Source organism: Pelodiscus sinensis, chromosome 1 (genome assembly GCF_052426305.1).
Source record: "Pelodiscus sinensis isolate ZL-2025 chromosome 1, ASM5242630v1, whole genome shotgun sequence".
Lineage (NCBI taxonomy): Eukaryota > Metazoa > Chordata > Testudines > Trionychidae > Pelodiscus > Pelodiscus sinensis.
Window position 1 is genome coordinate 131,029,161 of NC_143052.1, and position 13,718 is coordinate 131,042,878.

The 13,718-nt window shown below is 40.3% G+C and overlaps 1 protein-coding gene across 1 annotated transcript in view; it reads right to left on the bottom strand.

Moving 5' to 3' along the window:
* The window catches only part of LOC102453877 (potassium voltage-gated channel subfamily KQT member 1-like), a 655,800-nt gene that overhangs the window by 278,857 nt on the left and 363,225 nt on the right, over positions 1-13,718 (bottom strand). Inside the window, exon 12 of the mRNA XM_075901205.2 lies at positions 4,523-4,584. Within this exon, the coding sequence (XP_075757320.2) occupies positions 4,523-4,584 (62 nt within the window). The remainder of the gene's footprint in view (positions 1-4,522; positions 4,585-13,718) is intronic.

Consider the following 13,718-nt stretch of genomic DNA (forward strand, 5'->3'; position numbering starts at 1 on the left):
GACTGTCAATAGATTTACTCTGGATTAACACATTTTGTTGGCATCCATGTAAACCTTGTTTTACGAGGAAGAAGGGATGTACTGAAAAAGTTTTTTTTTTCTTAAATGTGGCCCCGTATAAATGGGCCAAATTTTGGAAAAGCCTCTTTCGGAAGTAAATCGGAAAAAGATACGCAATTTGCGAACCACAGATTGCATTTCTTTTTCCAATTTATCTCTGTAGTGTAGACATAGCCTAAGTGTGGACACACACGTCATTGTCGTCATCATCATCCTAACATTTTCCATTATTTTGGTTTCTTTGCAACACCAAAAAGCAAATGTCACATTACAAACCAGTTGAAAAAGTTTCATCCTCAAATGTGACAATATTTAAGCAACAGGAGTGCAACCCCTTTCCCCTACCATATCATCGCCAACAAACACAAAAACCCACCACAACCTAAACTCCGCAAGTGTCCCTGCCCAAAATCTTACCTTGGCATACTTATTTGGTGGGTTTATTTTAAGTGTATTCTTGAACCCTCACAAACAGATTTTTAAATCAACTCATTGCACACTAACTTTCAGACTTGATTTTTTTTAAACAGGTGAATTATGCCCTTTCCCCAGCACCACAACTTAAGGGTTTACAATTGAAACACTGACAGCTCTTTAACTATGGTGATGTTTGCAGGCGCCACCATAATAAATAATGTGATGACGACTATTTAATGAGTCTTGATGTAATTACAGCTGGAGTCAGATTCACTGAACATCAATCTCACTATTGTTATCCAAAAGGAGGATGCATAGAAACCGCTCTGCTCCTAGCTCATCATTTCACTCCAAAGCTTAGAATTATTGTTTAAATTGGTAAAGAGAGAGTTTACCACCACAATCTAACCTCCTCATTTGTTTATTTTGGACCAAGTTTTTGTTCTGGCTCACATTACGCAGATGAATAAAGCTCAGATGGGTTTAGCTTTACTGTCCTGCTTTCCCTGAGCATTTCAGCATTTTTTAAATGCTACCAAATGGCTGGTTTTGGCTCTTTCTATTATCACGTGATGTCTGCAAGTATGGAAATAGTTATGGTAATGTGGATGTAAATCATAACTGTAAATACCACATAAAGAAGACTGATGTGTAATTATAAAAATACATAATAGATTTCTTTTTCAAAGACAACACAGCTGTCCCTTTTAACCTTTCATTTGTTGGTTCTTTTCTCTCCGGCTTTTATTCATAGATTGCTGGACAGGTTGACACAGTACATCGAGATTTTTGGTTCTATTTTTTTGTGAAAAAAGACATACTACTCATTTCATCATAGAGAGGCATTAGTTTACAATTTTAAAGAGAATCTAATGCCAGCTCTAGAACATCATCATGGAAACGATCTCTCTTCTAATGCATTTCAAAAGACTCTGTCAATGGCTATATGCCGCAATTTAAAATTAAACCTTGCCATTGAACTGAAGGAAAGGTCGGCCAAATGGCACATATCACTGGGAAAGAAGCCCCGTGTCTTGTTCTAAATATCTCTGTGTTGTTATGAAAAAGCACTGCAAGGGTTTTTATGCTGACCAGAACAAAATATGACTGACTCAGGGAAGAGCAGGTTGAAAAACATTCTGGGAAAACTTACACCACGCAACATACCATGCTAATGAAGGAGTAAAGCATTACATAGCACTAAAGTTGCCAAAAGGTTTTTAAAATATTGGCTAGAAACTGCCACTCTGTGTCTTATCCCTCTCCCACCAGTCTTTGAATGTTTCAAACTAAGCTATGCAAGCAGACATTAGCACTCTTTTGTGGTAAACTCACATGCTACTCCATCCTGCACAAACCTGCTCTTATCTCATTTTTATTATTGTAAGATTACATCAGTGATCAAACCTGAGGCTACAGACAATGCTGTTCATGTTAAAGAAAAATAAATAGTTATTTTGGGGATTGTGGAAAGCTTCTTGCACTCCCGTGTGTCCTAAATTGTGTTAATAATACAATAAAAAAACCTTGAGACTAAAGTCCATCCTCAACAACAAAAACAGTTTCTCTCCGAAACATTATAAACAATTGCTATGGCTCTATGTAGAACAATGCACACCACTCTGAATGGGTGAATTAAGCATAATTCCCTTTTGTACATAAAGGTAAAAGCAATGCATTAGAAAATGCTGGTGGGAAAGATCAGTTCAGAGCAGAAACATGTTAACTGCTTACTGATACAAAATTTTAATTGGCTAAAAAAATAATCTATAGCTGCTTTTTTTTAAATCAATCTAAACCAATTAGGCTTTGTCGAAAAGTATGCCATTTGATCAGATTTGTCACTGAATTGGGAGGCTGCCATGTCTGCCTCGGGTGACTGCAGGTTCAAACCAATTCGCCAGTGGATGGGATTCATCCCAAAACTTTCCTAGTTTGAAGGAACACATCATTTTTCATTACCAGCTAGAGCCTCATGTCAGCCAGGCCCCCGCTCCATTTATTCTGCTCAGAGAGTGAAGACCTACCTTACCCTTTCTGGTTCCCAATTGTTTCAAGTTTGGGAACACAGAATTTACCATAGGACAAAGCATTTAAAATGACAGTTGGTGTGATATGAGAGAACATTTGATGGGAAACAGTTTGACATCAGGCTGAGGTAGTTTCTACTGGCCCATTAAAGCATTGATATCTGGGAAGCCCAACTTTGTGTTATTACGTAAACATATATTTCAGCCTAGTGGGCAAAAATGATGCAAAGATACACACTCATTAAAAAAAAAAAAACCCAGCTCACAGAATGTGTGTCTGTCTGTCTCTCTTTTTGCATACCATAGTTACATTCCTTATACAGGACTGAAGTCATGGCTAACTAAATGGAAATTATACTGAAAAAAGCAAACAATTTGGCTTTCATTGTGGGGCAGACAGACTTCACTGCTTGCCTTTATTTTGCATTTGTGTTTGTGCTGAGAACATAAGGATTGCTGGACACACTGCATGCATTTTGCAGTTTCATCTAATAAATTATCTTCATATGATTTTATTCCCTTCATGGTTCTGGAGAAAATAGACATAGAGATAGAAAAAGGAGTTCCAATATAACATGTGGAAAGTGATAACGCTGTTTTAGAATCAATCAATAGGAAAGGCAGTTAGGGCTTGCCCAAACCCCAATGGAAAATGAGCTTGCAACAGTAATATTTAAAACATATTTATATATAATCAGTGTTAATTAGGCTTTATCATGGATTTTTCAGCTAGTGTAGATGCTGATCCAAGAACCCTGCAAAATAGGTTCCAAAATAAATCTGTGCACTAAATAGGCAATACATGCTTATGATGGACATTTTAAATGATAAAGTAAACCCCTCATTATTTTACCGACTTAGCTTTTTTATGTTGAGACAACGTGGATGACAATAAAAGGCTTTAGGAAACTGCTAGAATTTGGTTTTTCTTAAGCTTTAAGGACAAAGTCTGTAGTTCTGGTTATTCAGTACAGCCTGTTATTGCCTGGGAGAACTTTCCAAAAGTATTCCATCTGGTACACTATTCCACTTCTTCCAGCCAGCTGCTGCTGAGAAACTCAAATGAAAAATTCTGAAGTCATTACCAAAAAAGCCATGGGGCTGTACCAGCAGCAGAAGTAGAAATAACACACTGATTTCTTTTCTTCATAACACAGAGGAGTCAGAAGCATAAAACTACTGATTTAGTAAGGCAATAGATTTTTCAACATTTGGAATTGTTTCTCACACAAACCAACAGCAGTATTGTCATAGATATCCTTTATATATTATATATTTCCTGACCTACTATATATCGGATCTTTTGCTCCTAATTTAGATTATTACTATGAACCAAAACATCTCAGTCCAAGAAGCTAAAAGTCTAAGTAAATCAGTTCTCCAAGATCACAGCATTATATATGTCTATGTTGCTATGATAACGTTTTTTCAAAGTAGGTGGTGGTGGTAATTCATCTTTGTATCATTTTGACTTTTAATTTTTGTTAGAGACACTGTGATTTATCAAGAACAGTCATTAAAGTGCTCCCCCCTTACATAGTTTTAAAAAAACACCTGCATTAAAAACTTGAGGGAGATACACCAATGGATATCCTTGATTACAGATAGATTTTGTCTCAAATGTTAAAATGAGCTGGAGTGGAGAATGTCTGCTATGATAAAAGTGAGATATCAACTGTTGCTATTTACAAATGGTTCTGATAATGGCCCCTCTAGTATCTTTAATATACTAATTTGGGTCTGACAGACACCTTGTCACTATCAGACTTATTTGACTTGCTTTTAACATGAAAATATCTTGAAATCAAAAATCAAGTTTGCATGTCAGTTAAATGGTTAAAAATCCTAACAAAATATGTCTGTAACTTTGTCAAATCCCTTACAAAATTAGGATATTTTTCTTTATTATGGTGCTCCATAGTTTTAAAGTAAATCACACAAAGATATTATCTTGTAGCCCTGTAGATCAGATATCATTAGCCAGAGGAAAAAAAAACAACCTTTCATACACTTACCTTATCCTCTAACCGGATCAGTCTGGCTCCTACAGTATAGTATCCTTTGTCTACCCCTTTTTCTAAAAGAAAAAAAATTGTGACATTCATTAGACAAAGAATAAGCAGAAACTAAGAAGTATATTTAATGGGATTTAAAGCAAAATACAACCTAGTAAAAATCTGGGGGGTGATATTGGCAATATGAGTTCAACAAGTAATTATTATTTCATAGATGGTATGAGTGAAAGAGGGACTGGTGTACATGTGTCTATATGTACCACTTACACAACATATGTGCATAACTATACAGTCATACATATTTTTGTATAGGAACAAATAATATATTTTCACATTTATAAAGGTGAGAAGCAGTATAATCTAGCAGAAAAGAATTCTGGAGACCTGACTTCTATTTCCAGCTGACCTGCTGTATGACATGAGGCAAGTCATTATACTTCTTTTTACCTCCCATTTCCCTTCCAACATTTTTCTATCTAGCCTATTAAAGTCTTGATCCTGAATTGAAGGATTGGCTGCTAAAAGTGGAAACTGTTCTAAGCAGGGCTTGTCTCTTGTGTTTGTACAGTATCCAGCACAATGGGGCCACAAATCGTGGCTGGAACCTCTAAGCGCTATAGTCCCAGACGATCAGAAATAATAAATATTATATTATGAGCTGCAAAAAATATTCATGGTGGGTAAAAACATCAAATGAATCCAACATCTGTTCTGGATTGGCTAAATCTACAGTGACCACTGGCAGCCCCCCAAGAATACAGGACATCTTTTCCCCAACCTGCCTGAGCCCTCCTCCACCTGCTTCACTCCACAGAGAAGTGCTGCTCCATCCCCATCCCTGCTCCCACCCTCCTGCATCCACAGACACTTCTTGCCTTGCCTTATCACCAGGCAAAGTGGTAAGTCAATATCGGATAAGGATAGTTCCCCATGAACATAAGACTGGACAAATGGACTCCCTAGCTAGGCATATTTATTTTTATCTCAGCTCAGAGGGCTGGACTAGATGTTTGGAGGCATTCTGTGGCCAGAATGGCTTGGTTGAACCAGAGATTAGTACTATTTGGACAATTCATTAGTTTAAGGACTCATAAACCTCTGAAATTTGAAGAAACAGATTCAAGGATCCTGGTTTGGCTCACCTCTATCAAAAGTGGAATAATGTGAAGGTTTGATAGGTACACAGCTGCATGTACATAAATTGCAAGTACGTAGAATCCCAACATTCCCCCAACATGTGTCTTAGGACAAATATATATGTTTTGTAATTCTGCGCGTCGCAATCTCTTGAGGGTGCAATTGAATAGAAGAGGGGAGATCAAAGCTCTATAATCTCAAATCTTAACTATCTACCCATCACAGGTAGGCAAGATTCCATTTTTTAATCATTTTTACATAGTAATTGCTTTATGGTAGAATTGCACATGACCATCTTCAGAGGCACAAGTCAACAGACGATAAGAAAATTTCACACAGCTTTCAGACCAGATGAAATCCAGAGGCAGAGATGTTACGTTCATTTCTAACTTTCAGAAGGGAACTCAGGGTTTAGAGTTCCCTTGCACATAGAGATGGTCGAAAATTTTCCCTCAAAACCTGTTTTTGGATGGAAGAGAGTCTTCTGTTGAAACAGGAATTTTATGTCAACAACAGATTTTGGATTTTAATTGAAAAAAAATCTCACAGATTTTGGCAATTAACATAATTTTTGGTGGGTGTTGAGCCCATTTTTCCAGTTTTTACTTGCTGAAATCTCACAAAAATATTTTGTCAGGGTTTTTTTTTTTTTTTTTTTTTTTTTTTTTTTGCAAATCTCCAAAAAATCTGAAGAAAACTTTTGATCAAAATTAATTACAAAATGTGTTGAATATTTTCCTGGGAAAATAATTTCCTAACAAGCTCATATATGTACAAGCTACCCAGTTAATATCTCTCTCTTTAACAACTTTGGTACACTATATAGGAGAAAAAACTAGAAAACAGGAGCTGATTAGGCAAATGATTGGACTGCAGCTATTTTGGGGCATGTGGCATTCCTTTCAAGTGAGGTGAAAGACATGTCATGCAATGCTCAGTCAGCTGTGGCATGGCTTTCACTTTATTGACATGCATGCTATATATGTCACAGAAGTCTGCAATCTTTCCTGCTTCTGGTAAGCTTCCATTTAGTTAGGTATTCAGCTGTAATTTATAAGTGTTGCCTTCCAATAAATGCTGCAGCCTTTTCAGAAAAGTAAACTGGGTGTGTAGTCAGTCTGGGAAGCTTTGTGGCAGAAGAATGGGCACTAGCTCAAATAACACTGTTCTAATCTTTTCCATTTCAGTCATGTTTTTACAGTCTTTTCAAAATACAGTACTGCATCTCCCCATTCCTTCTTCTGCATACTACTTTTTAAATGTTTTTTGAAGTTACAGACTAACATGGCTACCCCTCTGAAGACTTCTGCATACTAAATGATTTGTCTTTGTATACAGTAGGAAAAGGTTGGACTGACAACCGAAAATCCAAAAATTCCTAACTTTTGTGTTTTTTCACTTTGTAACTAAGTAGCATTCTTGTAACATTGGGTTGGTTCTTGCATTTTTTTTGTGATATATGGCTATATTGAACACCCAAGATATTGATCGTCTACAAATATATATATGAAGTGTATAAACACATGCAAAAAGGGAGAGGGTGTTATCATTATGAAGACAGGAGTATAATTAGGTATAATGGCATGAAATTACATAAGGAAAAATTATGCTAAATATCAGGAAATACTTCCCAATGCTAGTCAGTATCAGAGAGTGGTATAATCTTCCCAGAAATATGACAGATGCCTATCACTTATGCTATTTACATTTAAACTAAAACACTGGTAGATGTATAATGGAAGCATCCTGCACTATCAGGTTGACAGAGATTATGTTTTAAGGAGTCATCCAGTCCATCTGAAAACTTTATCATTATAAATTGCTGTCTCTTGATGTGGCCTTCCTGCCTCTCTACCATACATACAATACTTGCTTCAAAAACAAATGTAAGTTAACATTTCCAGAAATGTTTGCTAATCTGAGGTACTGTCATGTTTTAGTGCACAACTTGAGATGCCTTGCTCCTGACTTTTAGAAGCGCAAACCAGTCAGAGCTTCCACTAATTGCAAGCAGGACAAGAAATCTGAAGTTGTTCGCCAAAATACTGAGCAGATAAAAATCACTCAAACACCTTTGAAACATATGTTGTAAGGAAGAGAAAAAGAACATGCAAAATAGGAGATAACTGTTTTAGTTTTCTACTAAGCCATATCACATCAGAACACAATGTACAATAATATTAAACCAGGTTTGTTTCTTTTATTAGCAAGAAAAAATAATTATGGGTAGTAACTAAGTAAGTGGACTCCTGCTAAACTGCCTGAAAATTATTTGAGCTAGAATTGATCTGTTACATTTTTACAGGGCAAGAGATCTCCCTCAATTTTTAGCACATCTCAAATGACTGTGTGTTATAGCTTTCCCCCAAAATCTATGTTGAAGTATTTTTCTGAAGATAGAGAATAGAGTATTTGAGCTTGGTGACCTTAGAATAGCTCAGACAGAAAAAAAGGCACCTAAAAATTCAGGAAAATATATGAAGCACAGCACACTCCTGAAGATCACTGGGAGTGAAATGGGTAGTAGAAAATACCACACTTTTCTGTCTTCTTGAAAGTTATTTAAGTCTTCTGGGTGCATAGTTAGGTTCTGATACTGCAAATAATTATTCTTTTGTGCCTGGGATTTCTAATATAATAGATGAAAAAGTTATCTAGAGCTTGGTGATGAGAACAATTGGGACATAATTTAAGTAGTCTTGACCCCTTCAAGTGAGAGGCAGCAGAGAAGTATACTGGATTTTGTTTCATAGCTGCACTGTATTTCTGCACCTTCTCCAGAATGTGCAGAGGCGAGTACTTGGCCACGAAGTCATAACAATGTTTATAAAATAATTATGAAACTAATTTAATATGAAATACGGAAGTATCCTTAGTGACTGTTTAAAGGGGGTGAAATTTGACCATGTGTGGGGAGGGCCAAGATTAGCGGTACACAGACTCCCACCAAGCTCTGAAAACGGGATTTAAGTGGTGCATAGCTATAGTTTCCTCAAGGAAACTAATTTCACTCCGAAATGAAAAGCAAATTCAGAGGCAAGATAGAGAACAGTCTTTATCAATTTAAAATGAAGTCTGCTTAGAAGGCTTTTTTTAACCGTCCTGGCAGATTTCTTTTTTTCACCTTCCTCATCTGTATCAAGCATAGGGTAAAACAGTACTTTAAAAAAATACTGATGCCCACATTCCCATATATTAACCCATTTTAAAAGCCCAATTGATCTGAACACATTTATTAAGTTTCTGGAAGATTCTTCTTCCCCACTTGCAGGTACAGGCTGGAAACAGAATGACATGAAATAAGAAACTCTTGCTAAGTCCATGCAAAAGCAAAAAGAAGTGCCAAAAATCTCACAAGAAAGCCTGTTTCTGGTGAGATATCCAGCTGTGTTGCACACATACAGGAGGATCCAATAAAGCACCAACCCTTGGGATATTTACCTGAACCCAAACATGGAATTTTTTATGGCATTATTCTTCTCCTGCACTCCTCAGTGGACTTGGGAATTCTCTGAAGTTGCATTCAAAACCACTGAACTTCATTGTGTGCCAAAGGCTGCTTGTTACTATTTTACTATTTGTAGCATCTCATGGGGGCTTGACAGTTTTGTTTAGTAAATATTACTACGCATCCAATTTCACTTTGAAAATGGGACTTAGGCACTTTTGAAAATTTGACTGTGACACTTCACCCCCATATTTTAATGGAAATACATTTTTGAATATGACTATGTGTAACCCACATACTTTTTGGGTGTGGTTCTCTGTCCCATGTAGCAGCACTTAGACCACTCAGGATCTGTCCAGACTGTAGGCTTCTTTTGGAAGAAGCTTTTCTGGAAGAGATCTTCCGAAAAAACTTCTTCCGAAAGAGCACATCCATACTGCCAAAGCCTCCAATCAGTGTGGACACTCTCTCGCATATAAGGCCACCCGGAACCAATTCAGCCAGGGCTTTAGGTCACCAGTTGCTTCTGAGTGCTGTTGCCTAAGGCTAGCTGAGATATGCATTTAAAGGGACCCCCCCGGACAGCCGTTTCTCTGCTTCTGCTGCCTGCTTGCCTACCTCTTTGAGGACAGCAAAGCTCTTGCAGTGCCTGCTTTGGTTGCCCAGCTTTTTCCTCTGCACCATAGAGCCGGAGTTGCCCCTGGGCATGCGATGGCTCCACACGGCCATGCTGCAGTTTCTGCAGGCTGCATTCCTGGTCCTGCATGAGCTTGACTCAGAGCTCATTCTGGAGACCCTCTCCCTGTGTGCACACTACAATAGAGAGGTGTTTTGGGAGGCTGGACACCAGTTCTGACTTGTAGGACTACCTGGTCATGGAGCAGTGGGACAATCCACAGTGGCTCCAAAACTTCCACACGCAGAAGGCCACCTTTCAGGAGCTGTGTGCCTGGCTCACCCCTGCCTTCCGGAGATGTGACAGCCACCTGAGGCCTGCCATTCCCCTAGAGAAGCGGGTCACAATCGCTGCCTGGAAGCTCGCCACCCCATACAGTATATCAACCAGAAGGACTACTTCTCGATGGTGCTGCAGGCCCTGGTCGACCACCATGGATAATTCACTGACATTTTTGTCAGGTGGTCGGGCAGGGCACATGACACCCATGTATTTCACAACTCCAGCCTCTACAGGAAGCTGAAGGTGGGCACATTCTTCCCCCAGCGTGACTTTGCGGTTGGGGACGTGCAAATGCCATTGTGCATCGTGGGAGACGCGGCTTATCCCCTGCTGCTGGGGCTTATGAAGACTTATACTGGCCACTTGGACCCCAGCAGGGACCAATTTAATGCCCATCTGAACCGAGCCCAGGATTCAGGTCGAGTGCACCTTCGGTCACCTCACGGCACATGTCAGGTGCCTCCTGTCCCACCTGGATGTGGGGGAACACATCATCCCTGAGGTGGTATTGGCATGTTGTGTCCTCCATAACATTGTGGAGAGGAAGGGGGAGGCCTTCCTCCCGGGATGGGGGGCAGACACCAGCCATGAGGAGAGTCCTTTCGAGCAGCCACAGACAGCTGGGTGTGCATCCAGGAGACCCCGAGGGTGAGTTTCTCTCCAAGACCCCAGTAACTCTCCCCAGAGCCTCCCCACTAGGGGCCTCCTGCTTACTCCACTATCTCTTTCCCACTACAACACCTCTCTTCGCCCCTTTCCTGACCTCTCAATAAACACAACTGTTTTGATTTCAACACAATAAACTTTGTATTTGTCTTTCAAAAAATAAAACTAGGAGGGGAACTCCTAACCTGGAGGGAGAGGGAGACTCCTAACCTGGAGAGGGACTCAGGGCTGAGAGTGTCCTGGGGGGCAGTTGGATGTCCCACCTTGGGTGCAGGGACCTTGTCAAAGTTGGGGTTGGGTGGGTCCTGGGATCACAGGGGTTTGGAGTCAGGTCAGGGATGGCAGGGGGAGGGGCATGGGCATCACTTGGGGATGGGGCATGGGCATTGCTTAGGGAGGGAGCAGAGGCATCACTTGGGGGGCAGGGGAGGGAGAATGGGTATAGCAGGGAGGGCAGGAGGGTGGTAGGCAGGAGCAATGACATCATGTTGTGCATGATGGCACATATGTTATCGCCCTGCCACACAAACTGGTCCCACATGCATGTCCACCAATCTGCGTTTTCCCAGATCTTCTGCATCAGGGGCTGTTGCATGTTGCTCAGGATGCCCACATGCTGCCTCATCAGCTCCTCGTGGCCCAGGGAGTGCTTTCAATTTTTTTCGAAAGAACACAATTGCAGTGTGGACGTAAATGAAGAGTTTTTGGGAAAATGGCCATTTTTTCTGAAAAAATCCTTTGTAGTGTAGACAGAGCCTTAGAGAGAGAGAAAAATGAGTTTCCTGTGCAGCCTTAGCTGAGAGCCAGCTGGCTTTTAGCTCAAGCTCTAGAGGCTCATGTACTGGTCCCAGATCCCTGTCAGTCTTACATATGCATAACTTGAATATGCTTATGCAAAACAGGTCAAGTCACCTATCATCCAAGAGCCCGTGATCCCCTGAATGTGTATATTCTGTTAGTTTGCATCCATCATTCCTGTATGTGACATTAGAAATATGAAGTTTAAAACTGCTTGTTAAACAGCTTAAAAGCTGATCTAAAGCTGGATCTACAGTAAGCATCACACCATCTATAGTGTTCTCAGTATTGACCACAAAGATTCAAATGGGGTTTGAGGTCAATAGAAACATTTCCATTGACTTCTTTGAGCTTTAGATCAGATCTAAAGAGTCTTGGAGTGAAGTTAATAAGAAACCAGCAAGAAGTCACTGGGAAGGTAACATTCTTTTTGTATTTTTCTTTACAGTGAATCGATTTTCTCTGCATTTCTCTCTCATCCTTGACAGTTGAGACTGCCCAAATCCAACCAACTGACGAATACACCTATACTGTGGATGAGGGTGCATCTCAAAAACATCTGCGCTTGTGAAGCATGCATGCGGTTTAACACTTTCCTTTTTAATGTAAGACTGGCCAGCCACGCCAAGAAATATCCAGAGAACTCAGATGTCCAGAAATGGGCCAAGCTACAACCCTTTAGCTCAGGGGTGGGGAACCTCAGGCCCGGGGCCCACATGTGGACCCCAGCTTGCCTGGATCCAGCCTCTGATGTTCAGGGTCCTCCCCAGCATTGAGAAGCCTGCACTGGCACTTCAGCCCCCTTGCTGCCCTGTTGGAGCACACAAAATCTACTAGGCTTGGCCCCCCAGGCTCTGGTGTGCGAGGCGAATGTGGGGAGGGTCTTTCTCCTTCTCAGTTGAGGGCCACATCAGACAGGTTTTTTTTTCTGCTTCTCACTTTGTGCGGCCGCCAATTAATTTGTCTGTGGCCCCAGACCCAAAAAAGGTTCCCCTCCGCTGTAGCTGAATTTAACAGAACATTGTTGAATAAAATAGGGTTAAAACCCAAACCACTCTTGGTTTTAATTTTCACCCACAGAATGAGTTGGGTGAAATCTGGAACTGTTTAGTTGGACCTACCCATCATTCTTAAACTTAGAAAGGGTTCACATGAAGTAAGATGTGGATGAGATCATTTCCGCTCTTGGTCTTGCAAATCCATACACTAGATAATGAGATTTTGCAAATGGAAGATCCACCTCCAAGAGGACTGTCATGGTTGTCTGCAAGTGGCATAACTTTGTAGAACTGACAGGCTTTGACAAGTGGCTTTCCCTTTGAAATGTGGTTACTTATGAGAACGTTGTATCAGAGCAGCTGTTCAGCACCAAGGCTGTTCCAAGAAAGGATGAGCAGGGGATAAGCAGGGGACCTTGTTAAAGTGATGGGGTAGAAATGTCCCTATAAAACAGGGCTACTCACGTCCCTATAAAACAGGGCTACTCAATTTTGGAAGCCCTGGGGCGACAATGATACTCACAGCACATGCTGAGGGCTACAACTTAAGTGTGGCTGCATATATATGCAAATATATATGCAAATAGATTATTTCACACTGATGGCAGAAATACAAAGATTAAGGCAAGACTACACAACACGCCATTTAAGTCAGTTCTGCTGATAATAATACAATGCAATATTTACCAGATTTCCACCCATATGACAGCACTTTTAATGAGCAATGACAGTGCAGGAATTTAACTACTAAAATGCATATCAACAGAAGACCGTTATATTGACTACTTTTTTGTTTTCGCTCCCACCTGCAGGCTGCACACTGAGCTCTGTGTAAACCCAAATCGCACCACAGGCTGCAAACAAACGGGCTGCAGGCCCCACCGTTCCCCTGAAAATTCTTTGCTTCTAAAATAGTATTTTCCCATCAGCTCCCAGACAGCCATGGGGGCAAGGCTGGCTTCAAATGGTTTTATTTCAACACTTGTTTAAATCCCTAGAGCTATTTGAGATCATCCAAATAGACAAAATAGCCTGAAGGAGTGAAGGTTTAAGGACTAACCTTTAACAGCCTCTTATGTGGGATCTGATGCTTAATGAAGCATGGATGGAGAGTTCCAACTTCACAAAGTCCTTAGAATGTTACCTTACAGTTATACCCTTTACATTCTAATGTCTCTCTCACACTCTGGC